Here is a 20,923-nt window from a genome sequence, read left to right on the forward strand (position 1 = left end):
GGATCCATGTTGTTCGCTTTTAAAGCCTATTGAAATGGAGAAACTGTGAGCGAACAGCATGGATCCTGACCAGACTGCGCGGATGCGCAGGCTGGTCTGGATCCATGCTGGTCGCAAACCCACTATGTTGGTTTTCTCATGACACGGCTCAAATGATAATGACAGTTGGAATGATAATGGCAGTTGGAATGATAATTTCAGATGTAATGATTATTATAATAATAATGACAATTTCAACTGATATGAATTGTAATGATTTTCAGATTCGATTAGATTAAAAAAAAACCTCTGTGATCTTATATAGTAGGATGATGGGGTGCGTTCAGGATACACACTTCTATTTCTAGATTAAATTATCTCGAGCGCAAGACATTATTTCGTGCACCCTAAAACGCCGAGCGCTTGAGATGTTGTGCACTTCGGAAAAATTGTCTTATGAAGAAAGCTCGAAAAAAATAAATCTAAAAAAAAATAGCAACAACCTACAAGGGAAAGCAATAACTATCTGTGATGCTATATGGCATCATTTCATTTTTAACCTTAGCATTAGTTTGCACACTTGGTAAAAAGGGGCCTGAGAAACAAATTATATATTTGACTCAAGTTTGTCACTGTTTGAGCACTCGAATTCTGTTTAATCACGTTTCTCCTTGACATTCCTTTTTTGACTGATATAAAATCTCCGGTGAAAAAAATACACATTCAACTGTGAGATACTCACAAGGTCGCTTGCCATCTTTGAGATATGTATTCATCATGATGGAACATCGGTTGGACATTTTGGTCATTTTGACTGCATTTTTCCTCAGAAATGTATCTGCGTCACATTTTCGGGGAGCAATCATAACATGGAAACCAGGAGCGAGTCAGGTGATTAAATTTTATATAATCCATTATATATGCGTTGTATTATTAAAATTACATAGAATGACAGTGGAAGGCTGAAATATATTATGTGAAGTAAACTTTCATATTTTCACTGTTTTTATGATTTAATTTTTAACTAAGGCTTAACTGCGAAATATCATACATGATAACCTAATCCGACACTTTTTCAAAATTTACTCCAATATAGATAAATATTTTTATTTTATGTGTGTTAAAAATGAAACCCAGTGGTGAGATATAGCTTAGCCGATTTACTTGTACATTGTGTATTAATTACCTTTTTTTATTTATTTATTTATTTTTTTTATTTATTTTTTTTTTTTATTTTTATTTTTTTTTTAAACTACTTTACGTCATGCTGCTGCAAAAAAAATGACATTAAATGGAACTTGTCGCCGTATGCGTCTTTGTAAAGCTACAGTCACACATACGGATATGTCCGTGGGTTGAGGTACGGTGCGGATAGGATTAGTCTGTGGGTGTATAACTACGGAGCAGTACATCTTAGTACGGGAAAAATAGTGAGAAACAGGAAACAAACAAAACAATACAGGACGCGAATAAGTACGGATAGGTACGAGGTACTACGTTGAATTACGTTTTACTGCGCCTTGCAACTTACCCAGCGCACGGACGGGTCTGCGGTAAACTACGTTGAACTATGCCTAAGTACGAGCAGCCTCAAATAACTACGTTCAGCTACGGCGAGGTACGTAACAGAACGGATAACTACGTTTAAGGACGTTTAACTACGGATGAATAAGTTTCAGCCAAGTTGGACTAAAGTCACGCTCAAATGGCTACGGTTCGCTCAAACTTTTGTGCATGTTCAAAAGTTGGAGAAACTTGCAAGTTTGGAATAAGTTTTGAATACGTTTTGACCACGTTTTGGTACGGATTAATACGAATGACTACTCTAAGGTACGGCTCAGGTACGGATCGATACGAATTACTACGTTTCTGTCCGTAGCTAGACGTAACTATCCGCGCCGTATGTGTGACTGGGGTATTAATGAAAACTATAATTTCCTTGGTATTCCTTTGTTTCAATTAAAGAAAAAACAAGCACAATAACTCAAAGTCAATACATTGTTCCCGTCTATATAATTATCAAATTGGTGCGTGTAGTTTATATTCCCAAAATTAAACGATTCATCTCTGTTAATTATTATCCAAAAGTATGCTTTTTGTAACATTATGCATCATGTATTATTATATCTGTCCTTTGCCCAGTTACAATATTTAAATGTACGAGTGTTAAATTTGTTTATAATGTTTATGTTACGTTATGAATTACGTATACTACAAAATAAAATTATAATATAAATACTAATTGCAATCTTAACTTCTAATAAGTATCAGTTACGTGCAGTTTAGAAATTTTTAAAACCAGAGTAAACTATTATGTTGGAACGCAACGCTCATGAATGTTCGTTGTTCATGACCTGGACTGAGTTATGCAAACAGAGAAAAGGTAGCGTTCAGTTTAAAGTAGTTCTGCATGTTCGGACCAAAACATTTTCTACAATGTGGAATTTGATTAAACCTTGATTTTTCAAAACCAGAATATACCAAGACAATTCGGCATATAAAAATGATAAGGCCGTTCGATCGATTTTTAGCTAGACTGCTTTGAAAAAATTGGACTTCACGAATTTTCCTAGTGCGAGTCTACGGGAATAATATTCACTCACCGGCTGCTATTAATTTGTAAGACGATATCGTTATCAGATAAATGACGTTACACCATGTCACTTCCGGTTTATAAAACGTGCAGAACTACCATAAGTTTATACTAAGTTGTTTAAGCTCGATTGTGATTGAAGCTTCACGCTTGTTTGAACCACTCTTGGTCCGATTCCTTGAAAAACCAGTATTTGTGTCTAATTTGTGACCCCCGTTGGATTGAACCAACGAGCCCTGATTGAACGGTCGGCACGTTGATCTCTTGACTACCGCTCCCCCTTAAATAACATTATTTTTTACGGTAAAATAAAAAATCATTTGTCTTCACTACAGTAGGCAATAAATTACGGTTGTGACTAAAAACAGACCTGTTGCGCCTGTGATATATTACAGACTCCGGTATATACTAGATGAACTAAATTTAAACGAAAATTACCTTAAATGTATATATTTTGTAACCATGGTGATACTAACCCTAACCTTTAGTCAGTATATTATGCATATTATACACTAAATGCGTGCATGTATGCAAAAAAAAACTGCGTAATTTTGCCGTGCGCTCCAATTGATAATCATTCCGGGCATGCGCAGAACGGCTGCACCAGATTTGTAATGAGAAACATCGCTCAATTACTGAAGAGTATAAGAACTGTGCCAAATATGTATCTATTATTTTTTCAATCGAAATTCTAATTTACTATCTCAAAATTTCGACTTGCTATCTTGAAATTTTGACTTACCTTACCTGACATCGGTTTACCAACTAGGACGTATATGCATATGTCCTGGTCATGATCAGGTTCCTTAGGTAGCCCTTGAGGATCATAGGTGTGGGTAGGACGGTTCAGGTGTTCACCTGTTTTCGATTAACGAGTTAAAGTTCTAGCTTAACTGTTTTTCTCAACCTGCGTTAAGCAACCTATGACAGGAGATATCCAAATAATCGGGCTCAACCTTGGTAATCAACTAGAGGGTGGAGGGGAGCAGGTTTAAGTATGCTCTAAAATATCCATAATCGCTTACTTATACTCAATAAATAGTGCTTAATAGAAAAACATTCGTTTTACTTTATTTGTTCTATAGATTGAAGAACACGTCATGCAAAAAGAAGAACTTGTCACTAGTTCAAGGTGCGGATGGAAATATTTACCTCTCGTGTAACTAAATAGTTACCATCGAGCCATAAATTTCCATCCGCGCCTTTAACCAGTGAAAGTGTTTGGCATTAAGACATAATATGTCCAATGGCAAAGTAACCATACACAAACAGTCATAAAATTGAAACAAAACATTTTTTCAGAAATCTTTGGCACAGTTTCCTCAAGGCGAGGAACGTGAATAAAATGCAGTAAAACTTCAAGGTATTTGGGTGGTTACATCTACATGTAACGTGTTCAAATAAACATGACTGTCAAAAGCGACCTATATCGTTTTGTAGAGATAAGCTCTGAGAGCAGTGTTATATGTTTAGAGATTTTAAAAGATGCAGACATTTGAAAAATTTAGCAAATAAAATTTAATAAATCTTTATATTCCGCCTTAAGTAAGATGGTATTTATTTAACTGCAGTTGGAAAAAAACAAACGATTTACGCTAATATTGTAACACGTAACGCTTTCTTATTTTGCACAATGATTGATTAAGTCCAATGTTGAGCATGTTTGAGTTATATATACATCTCTGCAACGACAAAATCTCTCAGCTAAATCACGCGTCATATGGATTCATCAAAGAAACTGAATTTAGAAGGGTGAATGTGAAGTATACCTTTAACCTTTAGCCTGCTAAATTTCTAAAATGGACTGGCCCATCATTCAATTTGGTCAGTACCACTTATCATTCAAAGGTGTGTTCACTGAAAATTCACTGACTGAACACCATGATGAGACTGCACGGATGTGCAGGCTGATCTTGGTCTGCACTGGTCGCAAAGGCAAAATCATTTGCTGCCAGCAGGCTACACGTTAATTGTTTCGCATCAGCAGTTCGATTTAAACTGCCACTATATATGGACTGACGTACATTTTAAACTGCCACTATATATGGACTGACGTACATTTTAAACTTCCATATATGCCACTATATATGGACTAACCTACATTTTAAACTGCCACTATATATGGACTGACGTACATACTGAATTGCATGAATTTCCCGTCATTACATTCCTGCCAGGACGGAAAAACAATAAGCATTAATATTTACATTTCATTCATACGTGTAATTAAAAGCAAGTGCCTGTTCCAAGCAACTGAAAAGGGAAGGCTCAGAATTTTGATATTGCAAAACTTCAGTGTTTTTAGATTGTCTGTTCCTTTGAGGTCTATGGCATGTCAAACGTTGCTTAATCATATATGTATGTTATTATTATTGTATGTGTGTTATTGTTATTCAACGTCGTGTCATTCATATTCTAAAAGTTGCTGTTGTTATTGTATATGTCGTTATTCTTATGGTATGTTCGATATTCTTATGGTAAAAATCATTATTATTACATACAATAAGAATAACAACATATACAATAACAATGGTAATACTTAGAATATGAATGACACGACATTGAATAACAATATCAAAGATACAATAAGAATAACGAAATATAGAATAACAATAATGACTTTTACCATAAGAATATCGAACATACAATAAGAAAAACGACATATACAATAACAATGATAAGACTTAGAATATGAATGACACGACATTGAATAACAATATCAAAGATACGATAAGAATAACGAAATATAGAATAACAATAATGACTTTTAGAATATGAATGATAAGACATTGGATAACAATAACAATCATACAATAATAATAATATACATATATAATTTAGCAACGTTTGACATGCCATAGCCATAGAGGTCGTTGATTGTATTCAATTTTACTATGACATAATTCCACTTCAACCGGTGCTAGTTGGCGTGCGTGGTATTCAGTACCTGTCATGAACGGACTGACTCAAACCAAGTATGTTGTTAATTCGCTTGTTTGCGTTCCATGCTTCTAAAGGATATTCAAGGTACAAAGTACAACTGATATTGATATTGCTTGAATATAATTTACTACTTTAATAATACTGGACTTTGTTTGTTGTTCACCATTTATAAAAAGAGCGCAGGTGTTCGTGATAAACTGTTTATTTTGATAATTTGCATTCCTAAAAATGAAAGGTATTTTTGACGAGCGAAAACAAGTCAGTATTTAGATAAAGAGCGTTACATAAAATAACGATTTGTAACTCTGACATCTTTCATCTTGAAAGTACGATTAACAGATTGAAAAGATGATGTAAGTTGAGTAAATTATGATATTTTTGTCACCTATGTGTAAAGAAATAGCAAACCCGATCTTCATTCAAATAATCTTTTTCTAATATAAAAGAAATATGGTTATGAATTAATATAAATTATTATTATCAATTATTGCAACATTTAAACGAATAATATGACACAATCTTTTAAATGAACATCAAACATATGCATATGTACTTATGACTATAAAATATTGCTGCCAACAGTGTTTTTCCTTGCCTAAGTGTGCTGTATCAGACCAGACTTTTCATTAGATGTAAAATACTAAAATACTTGCTATGACCTATTGCTCTGTTTGTTCACATTGCAGTGTTCTTCCTAGACAATGCAACCAACAGCAAAAAACAGGTGCACTCATACAAAACAGATTAACCTTTTGAGGGTTTTATTTACCAATATTACAAATACAATTTTTGCAACAAAATTAAAACTCACAACAATGACAGAGCTACCTTGATATACGAAAAAAAGTACAAAATGTTAAATTCCAAGAAAAGAAAAAAAGACTTAAAATAACTTAGTGGAAGAAAACTGCTTTTATCAGTCATTCATATCCTAAATAAAAGGAGATACGTAACAATATAAAAACATATTAATATGCATTCAGGTAATTTCAACTTAAACGATGTTAGCAACGACTTTCAGACTTCGTTTTGTTTGGCTTCAAAATGTAAATTTATAAAATAAGACATTCCTAACTAGTAAGATGAGGAACTAGATGCAAAAATGTTCTCCGTAGAAATTAAAAGAGACCTTATTGTCTCAAATCAATTTTATCACTTAATTGCGGAAATGTTTAATTCTGCTTTTGATCTTGTAAATCCTTTTCTACTTAAACTTTATTTATTCTTAATATCCAAAATCCTTCGGCAAAGACATAATTGTTTCTGCATTTTAAAATTGGAAATATGTATGACCTGAAAATCTTTAGAGGAATTACCCTTATCGATATTTTGAGAAAACTTTGTGACACCTACTTATGAAATGGTCAGTCAACCCCGAATTAATACGGTTTGGCAGTGACTTAAATTTTTATTTTACATTCGTTGATTGTAAAATTTGTGAAATGAACATTAAATGTTCTACTGCATTGATTTGAATATAGATGACTCTCCTTTTCAGTAAACTTTTAGCCTGCAACAAACACAGACATCAGCTCTGGATTTGTTAGAACTCTTCAATCTGCTAGTATATATAAAACCGTACCATTTCATGTACCGCAAAAGACAATCTCTGAGATTTTCAACTTTGCTATTTTTATTCTTCATAAATGATCTAAAAGAAAACAAAAATTTAAATTTAAATGAGATAATTAATGTAAATGAAATACATTTTGTTCTTAATATGCTTAAAGACAACACGGTACTGTTTGCAATAGACCCGAAGTCACTACAACTTCTGTTATAATAACTGAATTAGAAGCAGACTGTAATCCATGCTCCTTGAAATTAAACATCAGTAAAACTACTTTAACAGAAGAAACACTTATAATTTTTACATTAGAAATTGTTACATCATTCAAAAATGATACCTTGAGCCGTGCATATTGTTTTTGTTTTTATTATTATTATTTTTTTTTTTTTTGCTTAATTCTACCATGAACTAAAGTGCGGAAGTTCAGGGTTATCATAAAGATAAAGATATTGACCTTATTTATACTGTCTTGCGGTAAATATCAACTTTACGGGATTGGGATTGTTTATACGGGGGCCTTGGTGAATACCCTATGTATTATTTAAAAGACATTTCAATTAATGGTTTATTTTTTACCAGAAAAATGTACGGTTTATAATGTGTACAGCACGTCCGGAATAAATTGCAAAGGGTCGAATAAGGCACATCACATAAAACAATTGCTTGATGAAATAGGAATGTTGAATGTATGGTTAAATTAAAGGAAGACTAGTAGAAATGCGATTCTATGCATCAAACTTACTGAAAACGAGTTAATTTAGTATTAAAGGATCTCTCTCTCTCTCTCTCTCTCCCTCCCCCCCCCCTCTCTCTCTCTCTCTCTCTCTCTCTCTCTCAATCCTATTCAGATGTTTATTAAGGAGGTAGGTTACCTTGTTACCAGGGTAAATTCAGATTAGTTTTACCGCAGCATTTTTTTGTGTTTCGTGTAATTTAATGTTTTGACTGCTACAATCTCAATTTCTTTTATCTCTGGCCCTTCAAGTTCAGTTTTTATACAGGTTTGAAAGACATGACCCTTTAAAGGTATTTTATATAGAAAGAAGAAGGAAAATACGTATATTTAACAGTTTTCAGTGCATTTTGGTTTCATTGATATCCGTAGAGGTCTGCATAATTAATAATTTTACTAGTATGCGCGTTAGCTTTCTAATATAAGCTTAAAATATATATGTCGCGGGGCTCGTGTTTCCATGGTAACGCATTTTTTCTCATTTTTAAACAACTATGTATGAAAACAGTTTTTTTCGACGGCTTCAGTGTCATTCTGTTAATGACCAACATAGAATATTTGGGTTAAAATTATTAGCAAAATACCAAGCACTTTACATGTTACCCTATTTTTCTTAAAGTTTAAAGTAACCATGGCAACAGGGATGTTTAAAATAGCTTATATCTTGCTTTTTATCATAATTTCTTACAAAAAAATATTAAATAAGATAATCTTTCTTGTTAATGTAGCTTTAAAACATTTTAATTCTAACGTAAGTAATATTTTCGTGTTATTTGCATTTATTTAAACAAATTTCACAGCTTAAAATACTTACAGCAGTACCCCTCGTCTGACATTTTTTATGGAAAAATCGTTCTGCATGCTGCTATTATTATTATGGATATTGTTGAAATGAAAATGAAATGCCGAAACTGTGTTCCTTAAATAGACCAGTGTCAACGCTTTTGAATTTTACATTTAGATATATAGGTCACGGGCTTCGTTTCCATAGTAACATCAATTTAATTCAAGAAACCACAATTTTCTAGTGAAATTTGAACAATTTTAGAACTTAGTTTTAATATATGAGTAACAAAGTATCAATGGAAACTGAAAAATGGGTATTACAAATCAAACTGTCCAATTTTTATTTGAAAATGGCCGTATTAAGTAACCTTTCACCCAGCTATATTCCCAATAGCATTGGTTACCATCATCCATTTTCTTACATTCCGCATAACATTTCAATAAAACTATATAAAAGAAGCAAAATATTGATTATTATTCAGAGCGAAATTAACATAAAATATAGTTCAGTTAATAATGGCTGTTAAAATGTTAATTAAAGGAAACTGAGAAATGCGATTCTTTCAAACTTATAAACAGTTATTTAGTATTACCGGTAATCCCGCACGTACTCATGCTCATCGTTCATCTTCTAGCCATGTTTACTTCTCGGCATTTTCAATCTCTCTTCCCGCTTATCTCTACCATTGCTCGTCGGAGACGTTCCTGACTCTCTCTTCTGAAAATTTATCCATCTTTGGTTTGTCGTACTCTCGTATCTCACGTTCTCTCCTTGCATGCGCACATTCAGAGTACTATCTTAAATAAGTAAATGCATTCTCATTCGTTACAAACTCTTAACTAAATAAGCATAACGCGTCAATATTTTAGATATTTTGTAAGTAAACATGCTATGGTATCATTGAAATGCGCTGAAGTACTGAAAATGATGTTTGTACATGCATGTAATCACTTACATGTAAAAAAAGAAGCATATCAATTAATACTTTGCAATCTGTAGCCGGTCTCGTTTGGGGTTTTCGTTTTGGTGTCATTCACCAGAGACGTAATTACACTTCGCAATTTAACCTTACAAAGTATTATAGCCTCCTTGTAAAGAAATTTTTCTCCAAGAGCTTATCAAACTGGCGGGCGACTAATGGGTCAATTAACGTATTCATGATATCTATAAGCAATGATGGTATGCAAATTCAATAATTCTAGAGGACTTATATTGTACGTGTACGCGTATTACAAACATGAGCAGTGCCTTGTAGCCGCCGCCTTGAAGTGGCTAAAATTGTTGAATTGATATCAGAGAAACGCTTGAGAATTGCATTGTGTGGGTTAACAACCTCTTCGCACATCCCTACTATCGAAAAACTTTTCGGGTAATACACTTCAGTAGTAATCGCGACATCAGGATTAACTGTAGAGGTGTCATTCACCAAACATGTACAGTGCTTCAGCATCGTTTCCATGTATTAACCTCCAATACACTTTTAAATAGTTTTCACAAATAAATTATGAAAATAACAATTTCCCGCTTATCTTATATCACATGCCTTATACATCTGGATAAACATGACTAAGTTTAAGAAATGTTTTAAGGTTTGTATAATATTTCATTAAAATACCGAGTACCTGTTGTAAAATTAATTATTGTAACAACTTGTGTGTAATATAGATATTTCTATATTACAATCCTCTAAGACACGGCTGTGCAAAACCATTAATAGGAAGAACATATAAAACATAGACACAGCGTGGACAAAACAAATTAATAAAGAAATATAGTGGTGCATTGCCTTCGAATGATCAGTGGCAAAACTAACTCTGGGGTGTGTATGGGAGGGGTGAACAGGTTAATTATGTACTGAAACTCACTCCAAAGTTACCATAATATGGGATGCTAAGTAAACTTAGAAATACTTTAGCCTTGAACCACTGTTTCAGTATCAAACCATTTCGTGTTTTTCTGTATATCAGATAATCTTCTTTCTGTTTTAACCAGATGTTAATGAGAAAATATAGAATGATGTGTCTTTTACTATACAGATAAGGGAAGTAATTCTAATGAAAATGTTCAGTTTTGCCTATGTTATTCTGTGTAAAGCAATGGCCTCTGTTGTGACCAAACTAACCCAGACCCTAGGCAAAATGCACGTAGACAAAGGGTATTCTTTATTATCATTACTGTAGAATTATTTTTGCCAATTCATGTATGAGTTAAATTTATCTTTACCAAATTACCATATCGTATACATTGAGTGTTGACTAGATATTTATCTCGTATAAGTACTTCGGTGGAAATGGGAACTAACAGGTTAGATAGATTAACTGGAAACTTATCACGTTAGATAACTACGTAAACATTATTGTCGCAAATAGAAACTGATAATGGAAACTCGGTGGCAGAAACATGCCATCAAAATACGGTGATAGTGGTAGTAAATATAATGATTTAGGAGTCGGTAACCCGATAAAAACAATCTTTGTGCACACCTACACGCATATATGCCCAAATATGGACTTCACATTTTCGTCACTACAAGTTGCATAAGTTTGTTTTTTTCAATTGTTTCATTCTCACAAAAGTTTTGCGGCCCCTGTTTTCATTATTTATCTGGGGTCCTTTCAGTGTCATTTTGTAATTAAGTTCCGATTAAACCCCCAGGTTTGCACGGTTCATTGCCTCTCAAGAAAAGACTAAATTGAACAATCTACTATTATTGCATTTGAGTGAACGGATCTTCATATAGGTTTGATTGATATAATATTTGAGTTTGCTGTTTGCTTCTTGGAGACTCTTTTATTCTTCTAAAAAGATATTCTGAGAGCCTTTTAAGTAAACTTCGTTTTCGATAACTTATTTTATATTATGTCATGGGATGTTAAAATACCAAAGGATTTCTTACAAAAGTGTGTTAGTTTGATCGTTAAGGTTTGGGTTAAATTCGAATTGTTCGAGCAATTGCCTCTATAGATTATCAAAAATACTGTCCTCAAAATACATACAATTTCTTTATGTAAAACTATGACTGGTCTTATAATATTACCCCTCTTCAAACTTAACATACATTTTGTGAAACATGTTTCTCATTAATTCAGGGTATGTTATAGGCAGACGTCCTTGGCTCTGATACATTTATCTTATCCAAGTACGTGTACATGCATTTTACATTCAAGGAAAACATTACAAACCATTGCAATTTGTCATGTTTATCATGCTTTTATCTTCCGAGATTCTGCACTATATGCAAATTAATGTCCTTATTGCTCTTAAAAAAATAACATTGTGATTAGTGAAATAAGACATATATGAGCCGCAACACGAGAAAACCAACATAGTGCAACCAGCGTGGATCCAGACCTGCCTGCGCATCCGCAATGATTAAAATGTAATGGATTTAAATAAAATTTCTATCATCATGATATACATGGTAATACAATCATTATAATACGAGAACTGTGCTGATATATTTTTTATTTCTATCTAGAAGGTCCAAAGTAACAATACATAAACATTAAAAAATTATGGCGACATGTATAAGGAGTATACCGGTATATTCCAATGACATATGTAAATTGCTCATAATAACATTGTCATTTTACAAATATATCTGCCAACAACATTCTATCAGTTAAGACATTATGAGTATACATGAAAATACCAATGCTCACGCAATTTGAATTTCAACTATTTTGTTATATATCAGCACGCTTATTTCACTTCCTTTAGCATTAAGGCCTGTCATAACATGTTTTGCTTAAAAATGGCGTTGACACACCTTTATTGGTGTCAACCATATCTTCCTGTTTCTAACATTTGTTATTTTTTACTTGTTAAGAGAAAAATAATTACAGTTTAATTTGTAGGCATTTTCAAAGCTAGTGTTTATCCAGCATTACCTAAATAGCACAAAAGGTTGTTATCAATTTTGCTGCACGTCAATAAAGCCATCAGAAAGGCAAAATTTAGGTTCCAAAAACGTTGTTCGGTAAAGACTGTATAAAGTGGGAAAATCAAATAATGGTATTTACACGCATGTGGCATTTGTTCACAGGTTAGTATTAAATGAAATGCTTTATTTTTAAAGGAACTTAGCGACCTATAGAGACAAGGAAGTCATACCTGTATTTAACTATTCATGTAGATGACCTAGGTAAACTAAAATGTATATGAGTTAATGAAAAACAAACAGTGTATGTGATAATAACATGCAATGCACTGATTGTAATTGTTTGTAGTAGAGTTTTCCAAGAAATCTACTGATCAAGACAACTTTTTAAATACCACCTGTGACATAGCCCACCTGATTTTACATTCCACTAGTTTCAATCCGAAATTAAACCCTTTCAATTCATGTTATCCTGTAAAAAAAGACAGGACGATTACAGGCCACCTTTTTTGGAAATAAAACTTTTGGAGACGAAACAATATACAAAGATTGTTTTCTATGGTCTGAACATAGTGCCCCCTGAAATATACACAGTGGGACTGTCAATCAAAAAATCTTCATAATTCTTTTCCGCATGATGCATCTCTTTCCCTTTAATCTCTGATCGCAATATACTATTAGTTATACTGCTTGTTGGTGACAGGATACGGGATATACGCTGTCGCTCGAGCCTGATATGGATTTTCAAGACAGCGTATATTCCGTATCCTGTCACCAACAAGCTGTGTAACGATTTTATCTTGCCGACTACCCTTTACTTACATGCTATAATCTAATACTTTGTAAATTAACAAAGCGGCAGCCATTTTTTAAAATCAAAATTCATATCTGAAATGTACTAGCAGGATATGGAATATATCCTGTCTCCGCGTGACGTCTATTGACCAATAGAAATGCAAGAAACTTGTAGGAGGCAAGATAAATGGTCATATTCTACGCATGTGAAAAATAGAGCCAAAAATTGAAATTATGTGCTTATATATAACAAACTGGTATGTATAGGACAGACACTCGTGCATTTTCGCAAATATGGCATTGAGTGAAATCACGGATTTTCCTGCGAAGATGTTAATCTCGGTCAAAGACCTCAATTAATATCTTCGCAGAAAAAAAACACCTTAATTGCACCATGATATTGCGATAATGCACTCGTATCGGTCCTTTACCTATAACATAATGAATTATTAAAACCTATGCACGAAATAATAGTTAAAGCGATTAACCCACACATTGTGAATTGTAATTTTTAAAATAATTTATCATCGAAAGACAAAATACCGCCACTGTTTCATATATTTACATGAAACATAATGGTTGACCAGTTTATAGTTTCCAGAATTACGGGAACATTCGAATTTTTACAGTTTTTTCATGTACTTTTATAAACCGTTACAACGCTTTTTTTTTGTAAACATTGATAAATATAGAACAAGACGCGACAGTATTTTTGAACGCTATCATCACGTGGGCAGCAAGTCAAAAGTGCGCATGTAGTTTGATGGGTCAGTTTATATACTCGTCTACCGATTAGGGAAGTCAGCATGATTTACTTTGCCTTATTTAGGTAAGAACCACTATCGTACCGAATAACACTACCTAAATAACGGACCGTTCCATCATTAAAAGTACAAAAACATCGCTTGCTACAGTTCGTTTTCGTAAACATTATGTTTGTAAACATTAAAGATTGCGTTTTGTAACCTTCACTAAGTGTTCCACATTTTAGTGTGTCTTGTATAAGCTCAAGCTAAAACAAAACATAATAAACAAGAAATATCTTTAAAAATGATGGCCGGCGAATTGTAATAAGGAAAGAAGTTTATGAGTTTTTCATCTAACATTCATCTTTCATCTAACATTTTGCAAAACTAAACACCGCACTTTAACAATTTAAATGGTTCTCTTTTAATTTTTCGCAAAGGTTTCGTAGGGTTGCAATTTGTTTCGTTTATCCTTAGACGAATAATTACAGCAGTAGTTTGATGAAGATTCATGAAGCAGTTCATGAGAAGAGATCGTTAAACGTGTTTATATTTTTAGCTAAATTGGTTCCTATCCTCATTTGTAACAAAAAAGCAGGAGACCTTACGATATTGTTACACATCGAGTTTGATAAAAATCCATTACATTTTAGTGGTTAATGCGAAGAAAGGCATATCCACTTTTAGCTATAGTGGTCCCTAATAGGGCCCAAGTTCCTATATAAATAAATTTGGAAGAGGACCTTATATTGATGCTCCACCCTTATTCATGTGATACGCAGACCATATTCAGCTCTTTCTTTAATTTGATATATGTTGCTATTTGAACAGGTTTTTATCATATTTATTAAACTTACTTATCATTTCGAGATATATCAATATTCTTGCTAAATATACTGAGCCAAAGTTAGCTTTAATACTGTGAACAGCGTCGTTTAGGATAAACGCTTTGTCTACATTTCACTCAGCGTAGCACAATCAACAGAGTGAAAGAAATTGACACTCTCGTCCAATCAGGCAGTGTGTTGCATAAACCTTCCATTTTGATAAATTGTCTATAATGCGTTATCAAGTAGTTTGATTTGCAAACTGAAGTCACGTGGCATAGGTAACGAAAACGAATTTAGACGGCGTCGCCTAAAAAGTAGAAAGGTCATTTTGTAAGTAAAGAAATTTTGAAAACGGGTAAACAAGTATGACCTAGTAATCGAACTGTACAAAACCGAGCTATAGGTAGCGCACAGTATTATGGCATTTAGAAGTGAAAACAAAACAATAACATAAAATTAAGTCAAAACACTAAGTTTACGATTTAGTCAGTGATTCCTCGTTGGCTGAGCGGTTACGGTATTTCTATTATACCTTTTCGTCGGGAGTTCGATCCCCATTTTTTTTTCAGTTTGCATTACATACTTTGTGTATGTTTGGTTTTCTCTGGTTTCTAATTTATTGTTTTGTTTCGTATGAAATTGGAAACATCTATAAACCAATCAGTCCTAAAATTATGGCCGGGCAATGCTTGTAATAAAGTGAAGTGTAAGATTGTTACAAACCTAACCCGTACAGGTTTAAAAACTATCACAGGAAAGATTAAAAACATTATATCATATTAAAGGTGGAGTGTATTTAGACATAATTACGCGTCAGTTGTGACATAATTTTAGTGAACATGTTAGTACTAGATTTACTAACTCATTTTGTCTTCATTGAATTGTAGTGAAGAAAAAAATAAAGACAGAATTTCACGGGTCTGGGAATCGAGTTCTCGGCGAAAAAGTATAATACGAATACCGTATCCGCACTAGGCCAAGGAGAAATCACTGACTGCATTGTTAACGTACTAATTGTACTGACTTGATTTTGTGCTATTGTTTTGTTTGTTTTTATTTCAAAACGTCACAATAGTGTGCGGCACCTATACGTGTGCGCTCTTTTGAAAATCACGTGATGTTTGCTGACGGAAATTCCATTTTTTTTTATAAACCGGGAAACCCTTATCAGAAATTGTAGACGAAAACAACGATTTTCAATAAAATTTGATGAAAAATACATTGTAAAAACATCGAATATGTAGCATATAGGTGAATAAAGTTTGATTTTTTAAAATCTGAAACCACGATGTGTGGGTTAGTCGCTTTAAAGTTATTGGCGTCAAGTACGGTTAATCAGAAGCCCTAAAGCAAATATAAATATGAAATCATATGTAATGATAAAGCTTTTATTGTTTACAATGGCCAAAACGAGATAACTCCTAATATGATAATGATAATCAAATTGTAAAGTGTTGCTTACGACATAAATTAGCGAATCAAACTTACTGATAAATAAATTATGTCGTATTTGAAATGAAACAGATGCTCGTTTCTGGAAGATGTGATATACTTTTAAAGGAGCGTTTTCTAAAAGATTAAATTAAAATACGTTACAGAAACAAGAGGGTCATGATGACCCTGAATCGCTCACCTGAGGAATATGAACCACATGTTTAAAATTGCACATTGATGCTAAAATAATTTTAAAAAGTAGGTCAGTAGGTCACATTCATGATCACTGAAGTCAGTTTCAAGGTTGATGTGCAAAACTGTACACGTCATCCAAATTTCAAGGCTGTATCTTAAAAAAAAAACAGAAAGTAGGTCAGTAGGTCAAGGTCACAGTCAAGTGACCTCTAATCGCTTGTGGTCATCAGGTAATATTATAATTAAACAGTCTAGGAAATATGATCTGATAATTTTTGAAGTATTTATTCCTATATAACAAGTGATCCCCAGGGCGGGACCTCTTTCACCCCAGGGGCATAATTTGAACAATCTTGTTAGAGATCCACTAGGCAATGCTACATAACAAATATCGACGAAAAAGGTAAGCAGGGTACAGAGATCAGTAACAAACACAGAAACACAGAGTCAACGTAAACATGAGCTGTATTTCACGCTTAAGAAGTAGCATGATCTTTTGGAGCTGTTTTCCGAAAAGAACATCTATTACCACTACCCCCACCCCCACCCCCACCCTCCGCCGCCCAAGAAATGTACCTGTACTCGCCCAAGAAATGTACCTGTACTCGCCGCCAGGAGCAATGTCTTCTATATTTTTTGCAAAAGGAACATACAAACAGAGGGACGGACAAGCCCACTTTTTACACACATGTGCGCACACTGCACATATCACTGTATAGACCACTCCGGCTATATAGGTTTTGTTTTAGAAAATAAAAAGGCAAAACTATTTCATACAGATGAAATCACAGGGTATCTGCGAAAATTTGTTTTACATTTGTAGGAAATTGTTTTTACATATTTGACCAAAAGTTGCTTTACATCTTACGTAACAATCCGCAGTTTTTACATTTGTAAAACTCGTTTTACATAGAAAGGTTTTTACTTATAGTTAATTTCTTTTTTTGTTGACCATTTTTACATTTGGGGGTCCTACATAGCATCTTTTATGCTTCAAGAAGAGGTTTTATGAAAGAAACAAGACTTAGATACCAGATGTCAATCTGCACAGAAATACATATACGTCCCAGGGAAAGCATATCAAAAATAAAAATCGGGTATTAACAGCACGTGAACTGCCTTGTTTGCACACGATTTTTCTCCCATTAATATATGGGTGGATCCACTGAAAAAATAGTTTTTATGCAAGAATATTGATAAACCTCCTGCTGTAAAATGACTGAAATCTTGATAGACAAGCCGGCGAATTAACACGAAAAAGAGATACGGTACTGGGCAGACACTTTGAAATTCATGGAAAAGGGAAGTAAATTGTTTCTAAACCCCAGAAAGACTAGAAAAATTATTATTGGGTTTTCGGCACATTTCATCCTTTAAAAATGAAACAAAACAAACAACACAATTATTTACTTTTAGCAATTAAATTAAATTATATTTTTACCCAGATGACTAAAACTTAAACAATGGTCATCGGTTTCATCATTATAAGTATGAAATCAGCAACGATAATGAATAATAACGATTGAAATGATAATGACAGTTGGAAAGATTATGGTATTATAATAATAATGACAATTTCAACTGATATGATAAAGTCAATTGTAATGATTTTCAGATTCGATTAAAAAACTCTCTGTGAACTTCAGGATATGCACTTCTATTTTTAGATTGTCTATTGTTTGATCAAACAGAATTCGAGTGCTCAAATTAAGGACAGTGACAAACTTAAGTCAAATATATAATTTGTTTCTCAGGCCCCTTTTTTACCAAGTGTGCAAACTAATGCTAAGGTTAAAAATGAAATGATGCAATATAGCATCACAGATACTTATAGCCTCCCCTTGTAGGTTGTTGCTATTCTTTTATTTCATTTATTTCAAACGTTTTAGATTTGCTTTGTTGTACAATATTGTCATTACGCCGACGTCTTTTGCAGAATAACTTGCCCATCACTGTTGTTCAAAACCTTAATCTTTTTTTTAATTCTTCCATGTGAGGAAGCTATCTAGCTGGCATACTCTACACAGGTACCTGCCGCTAGCTGGCATACTCTACACAGGACCTGCCGCTAACTGGCATACTCTACACAGGTACCTGTCGCTAGCTGGCAGAACAGAACCATCTTCTAAATTTTCAATAAAATTATCAATGTTTATTAATGTGCTAAAAAAAATTTCCAGCGTCCCAGTACATCATTAATATCAGATGAAAGAGATCCATCTTCTAGCTTAACTTGCATTGGAATGATTTGTTTCTTATGTTAAGCAATACCTGTTCTTTCATAATTTTGCCAAAATTTTCCATCGTTACTGTTAAGACTATTCAATAAATTTTCTTGTTCCTGTTGCCAGTAAAAACGTTTGCAGCACTGAGCTTCCTTATCACATTTCTTTCTGTTAGTTACATAGACAGCTTTAAGCTTATTTTGTTTTGTGATGAAACTTTACACCGCAGCCAAATTTGCTCTGAGACATGAGGATTTTTCCATAAGCTTTTATGTGTTAGATGTATTATTGTCTGTTATTATCCACAAGTATTTAAAAATGCAATGGGTTTAAAAAAAGTATCTATCATCATGCTTTACATGGTAACAACCATTATAAGACAAGAACTGTGCTGATATATATCAGCATGCTTATTCCACTTCCTTTATCATTAAGGCCTGTCATAACATGTTTTGCTAATAAATGGCCCTTGACACACCTTAAAAGTTGTCAACCATCTCTTCTTCATTCTGATATTTGTTATTTTTTATTTGTTTAAAGAGAAAAAATTACAGTATACTATGTAGGTATTTTTAAACCAAGTATGTTTCCAGCACGAAAATTGTCAATTTTGCTGCACGTAAATAAAGCCGCTAGAAAATCAAAATTTAGATTTAAAAACGCTGGTAGCTAAAGTCTGTATAAAGAGTGAAAATCAAACAATGGTCTTTATACCCATGTGGCATTTGTTCACAGGTTATAGTATTAAATGAAATGCTTAATTTTTTAAAGGAAACTAGCGTCCTATAGAGACAGGTGGTTTCTGATTACTGATGGTTTGTAGAAGAGTTTTGAATGTAAAGACCAGGTTCAGGAAATCAAAGGTGGACTGTAACCGCCCTTTGTCTTTATTTACAGGTTAATATGAATTGAAAGGGTTTAATTTGGGATTGAATCTAGTGGACTGTAAACTTATTGTCCCCCTTGAATATTATCCAATAATCAATATTGGTTTCCCTGCTGATATTACTTTGTGCAATTAGGAAATTTATTTTCAATGATTAATTTCAAATATGTCCTTTGGTTTGTGAATATTTTAGCAGATATGACAGTATACAGCAATTTCTTCTCTTCAATTTAATGTGAAAATATTTATTCTGATTGAACATCTTCTTGCTTCCAATTTTCTTTTAAAAGTATCACAATCGCTTATATTGAACATATAGTGAAAATCACTAAACTTTTCAATTTCTTTTAATTTAGAGGCAAATAAAATATATTTTCCAAAGCATGACAATTTATTATCACATATGTAGGTATTCCTGACTTTATAAACAATACAACAGTATAATTATAATTGTTATAGGGTAAAGGCTTCTTGCTTCAATTTAACTTAAAGTGTATCAAGAAATAAAAAGAACTTGTGGATTTCTTAAAATTCTTATGTAACTTAACGGAATTGCATATACCAACAACTGACGTACGATTCAATATAGACTTTTGAAATAATAACGCTTATAGTTGTCTCATTAGACAAAAAATAGATAAAAAAAATGAACAGAACAGAAAAGAACAGAGCTCCGATTTTTCACCAAACTGTTTATGAGAACAATACGAATCAAGATAAATTACATCAGTTCCGACTGAAAGCTAAATATCTTTGGGCTGTTGAAACATTCGACGACAGGAGAAAAACTACGTCAAAGAATAATTTTCATATGAAATAGTGTAATTCGAAAGTTAGGCGATCAGTGAAAGCTGGTGAGAGTGGGAGAGAATGTGTACATTTATTTAGATAAAAGATACAGCATGATTTTCACGCGTGAAATTAACAGACATGCAATATCATGTCTATTTTCGACATGAATTCCAAGCTTGGAAAAAAAAAGCAAAAAAAAACAACAAACAAACAAAACATTTATAATAGCATGCTTTCTATGTGTTTACACGGTAGGATTATCTTTTTAGTACGACCTACAATTTTGTCACGGTTTTGTTCGTGGAAAGCATGCAAAATAGTCACCTTTACAGCTAAGCACTTAAGTTTACACGAATAAATTTGATTTCATGATTGAATTGTATAATAAGTACAAACACATACTAATAAACTTGGATAATGTGGCAGTTGACCTGAATACAATCGACACTGTTTATTGTCCAATACAGGTAAATCCAATAATTGCTTTGCAATAGATCTATGACGGATTATCTTTGAACACCCCTGGACTTATTGG

General features: G+C 33.2%; 1 protein-coding gene across 1 annotated transcript in view; it reads left to right on the forward strand.

The window, feature by feature from the left end:
• Positions 1 to 682: 682 nt before the first annotated feature.
• The window catches only part of LOC128555230 (integrin beta-like protein C), a 29,234-nt gene continuing 8,993 nt past the window's right edge, over positions 683 to 20,923 (forward strand). Inside the window, exon 1 of the mRNA XM_053537016.1 lies at positions 683 to 870. Within this exon, the coding sequence (XP_053392991.1) occupies positions 757 to 870 (114 nt within the window). The 5' untranslated portion in view covers positions 683 to 756. The remainder of the gene's footprint in view (positions 871 to 20,923) is intronic.

The sequence above is a fragment of the Mercenaria mercenaria genome, chromosome 2 (genome assembly GCF_021730395.1).
Source record: "Mercenaria mercenaria strain notata chromosome 2, MADL_Memer_1, whole genome shotgun sequence".
In the NCBI taxonomy this organism is placed as follows: Eukaryota; Metazoa; Mollusca; class Bivalvia; order Venerida; family Veneridae; genus Mercenaria; species Mercenaria mercenaria.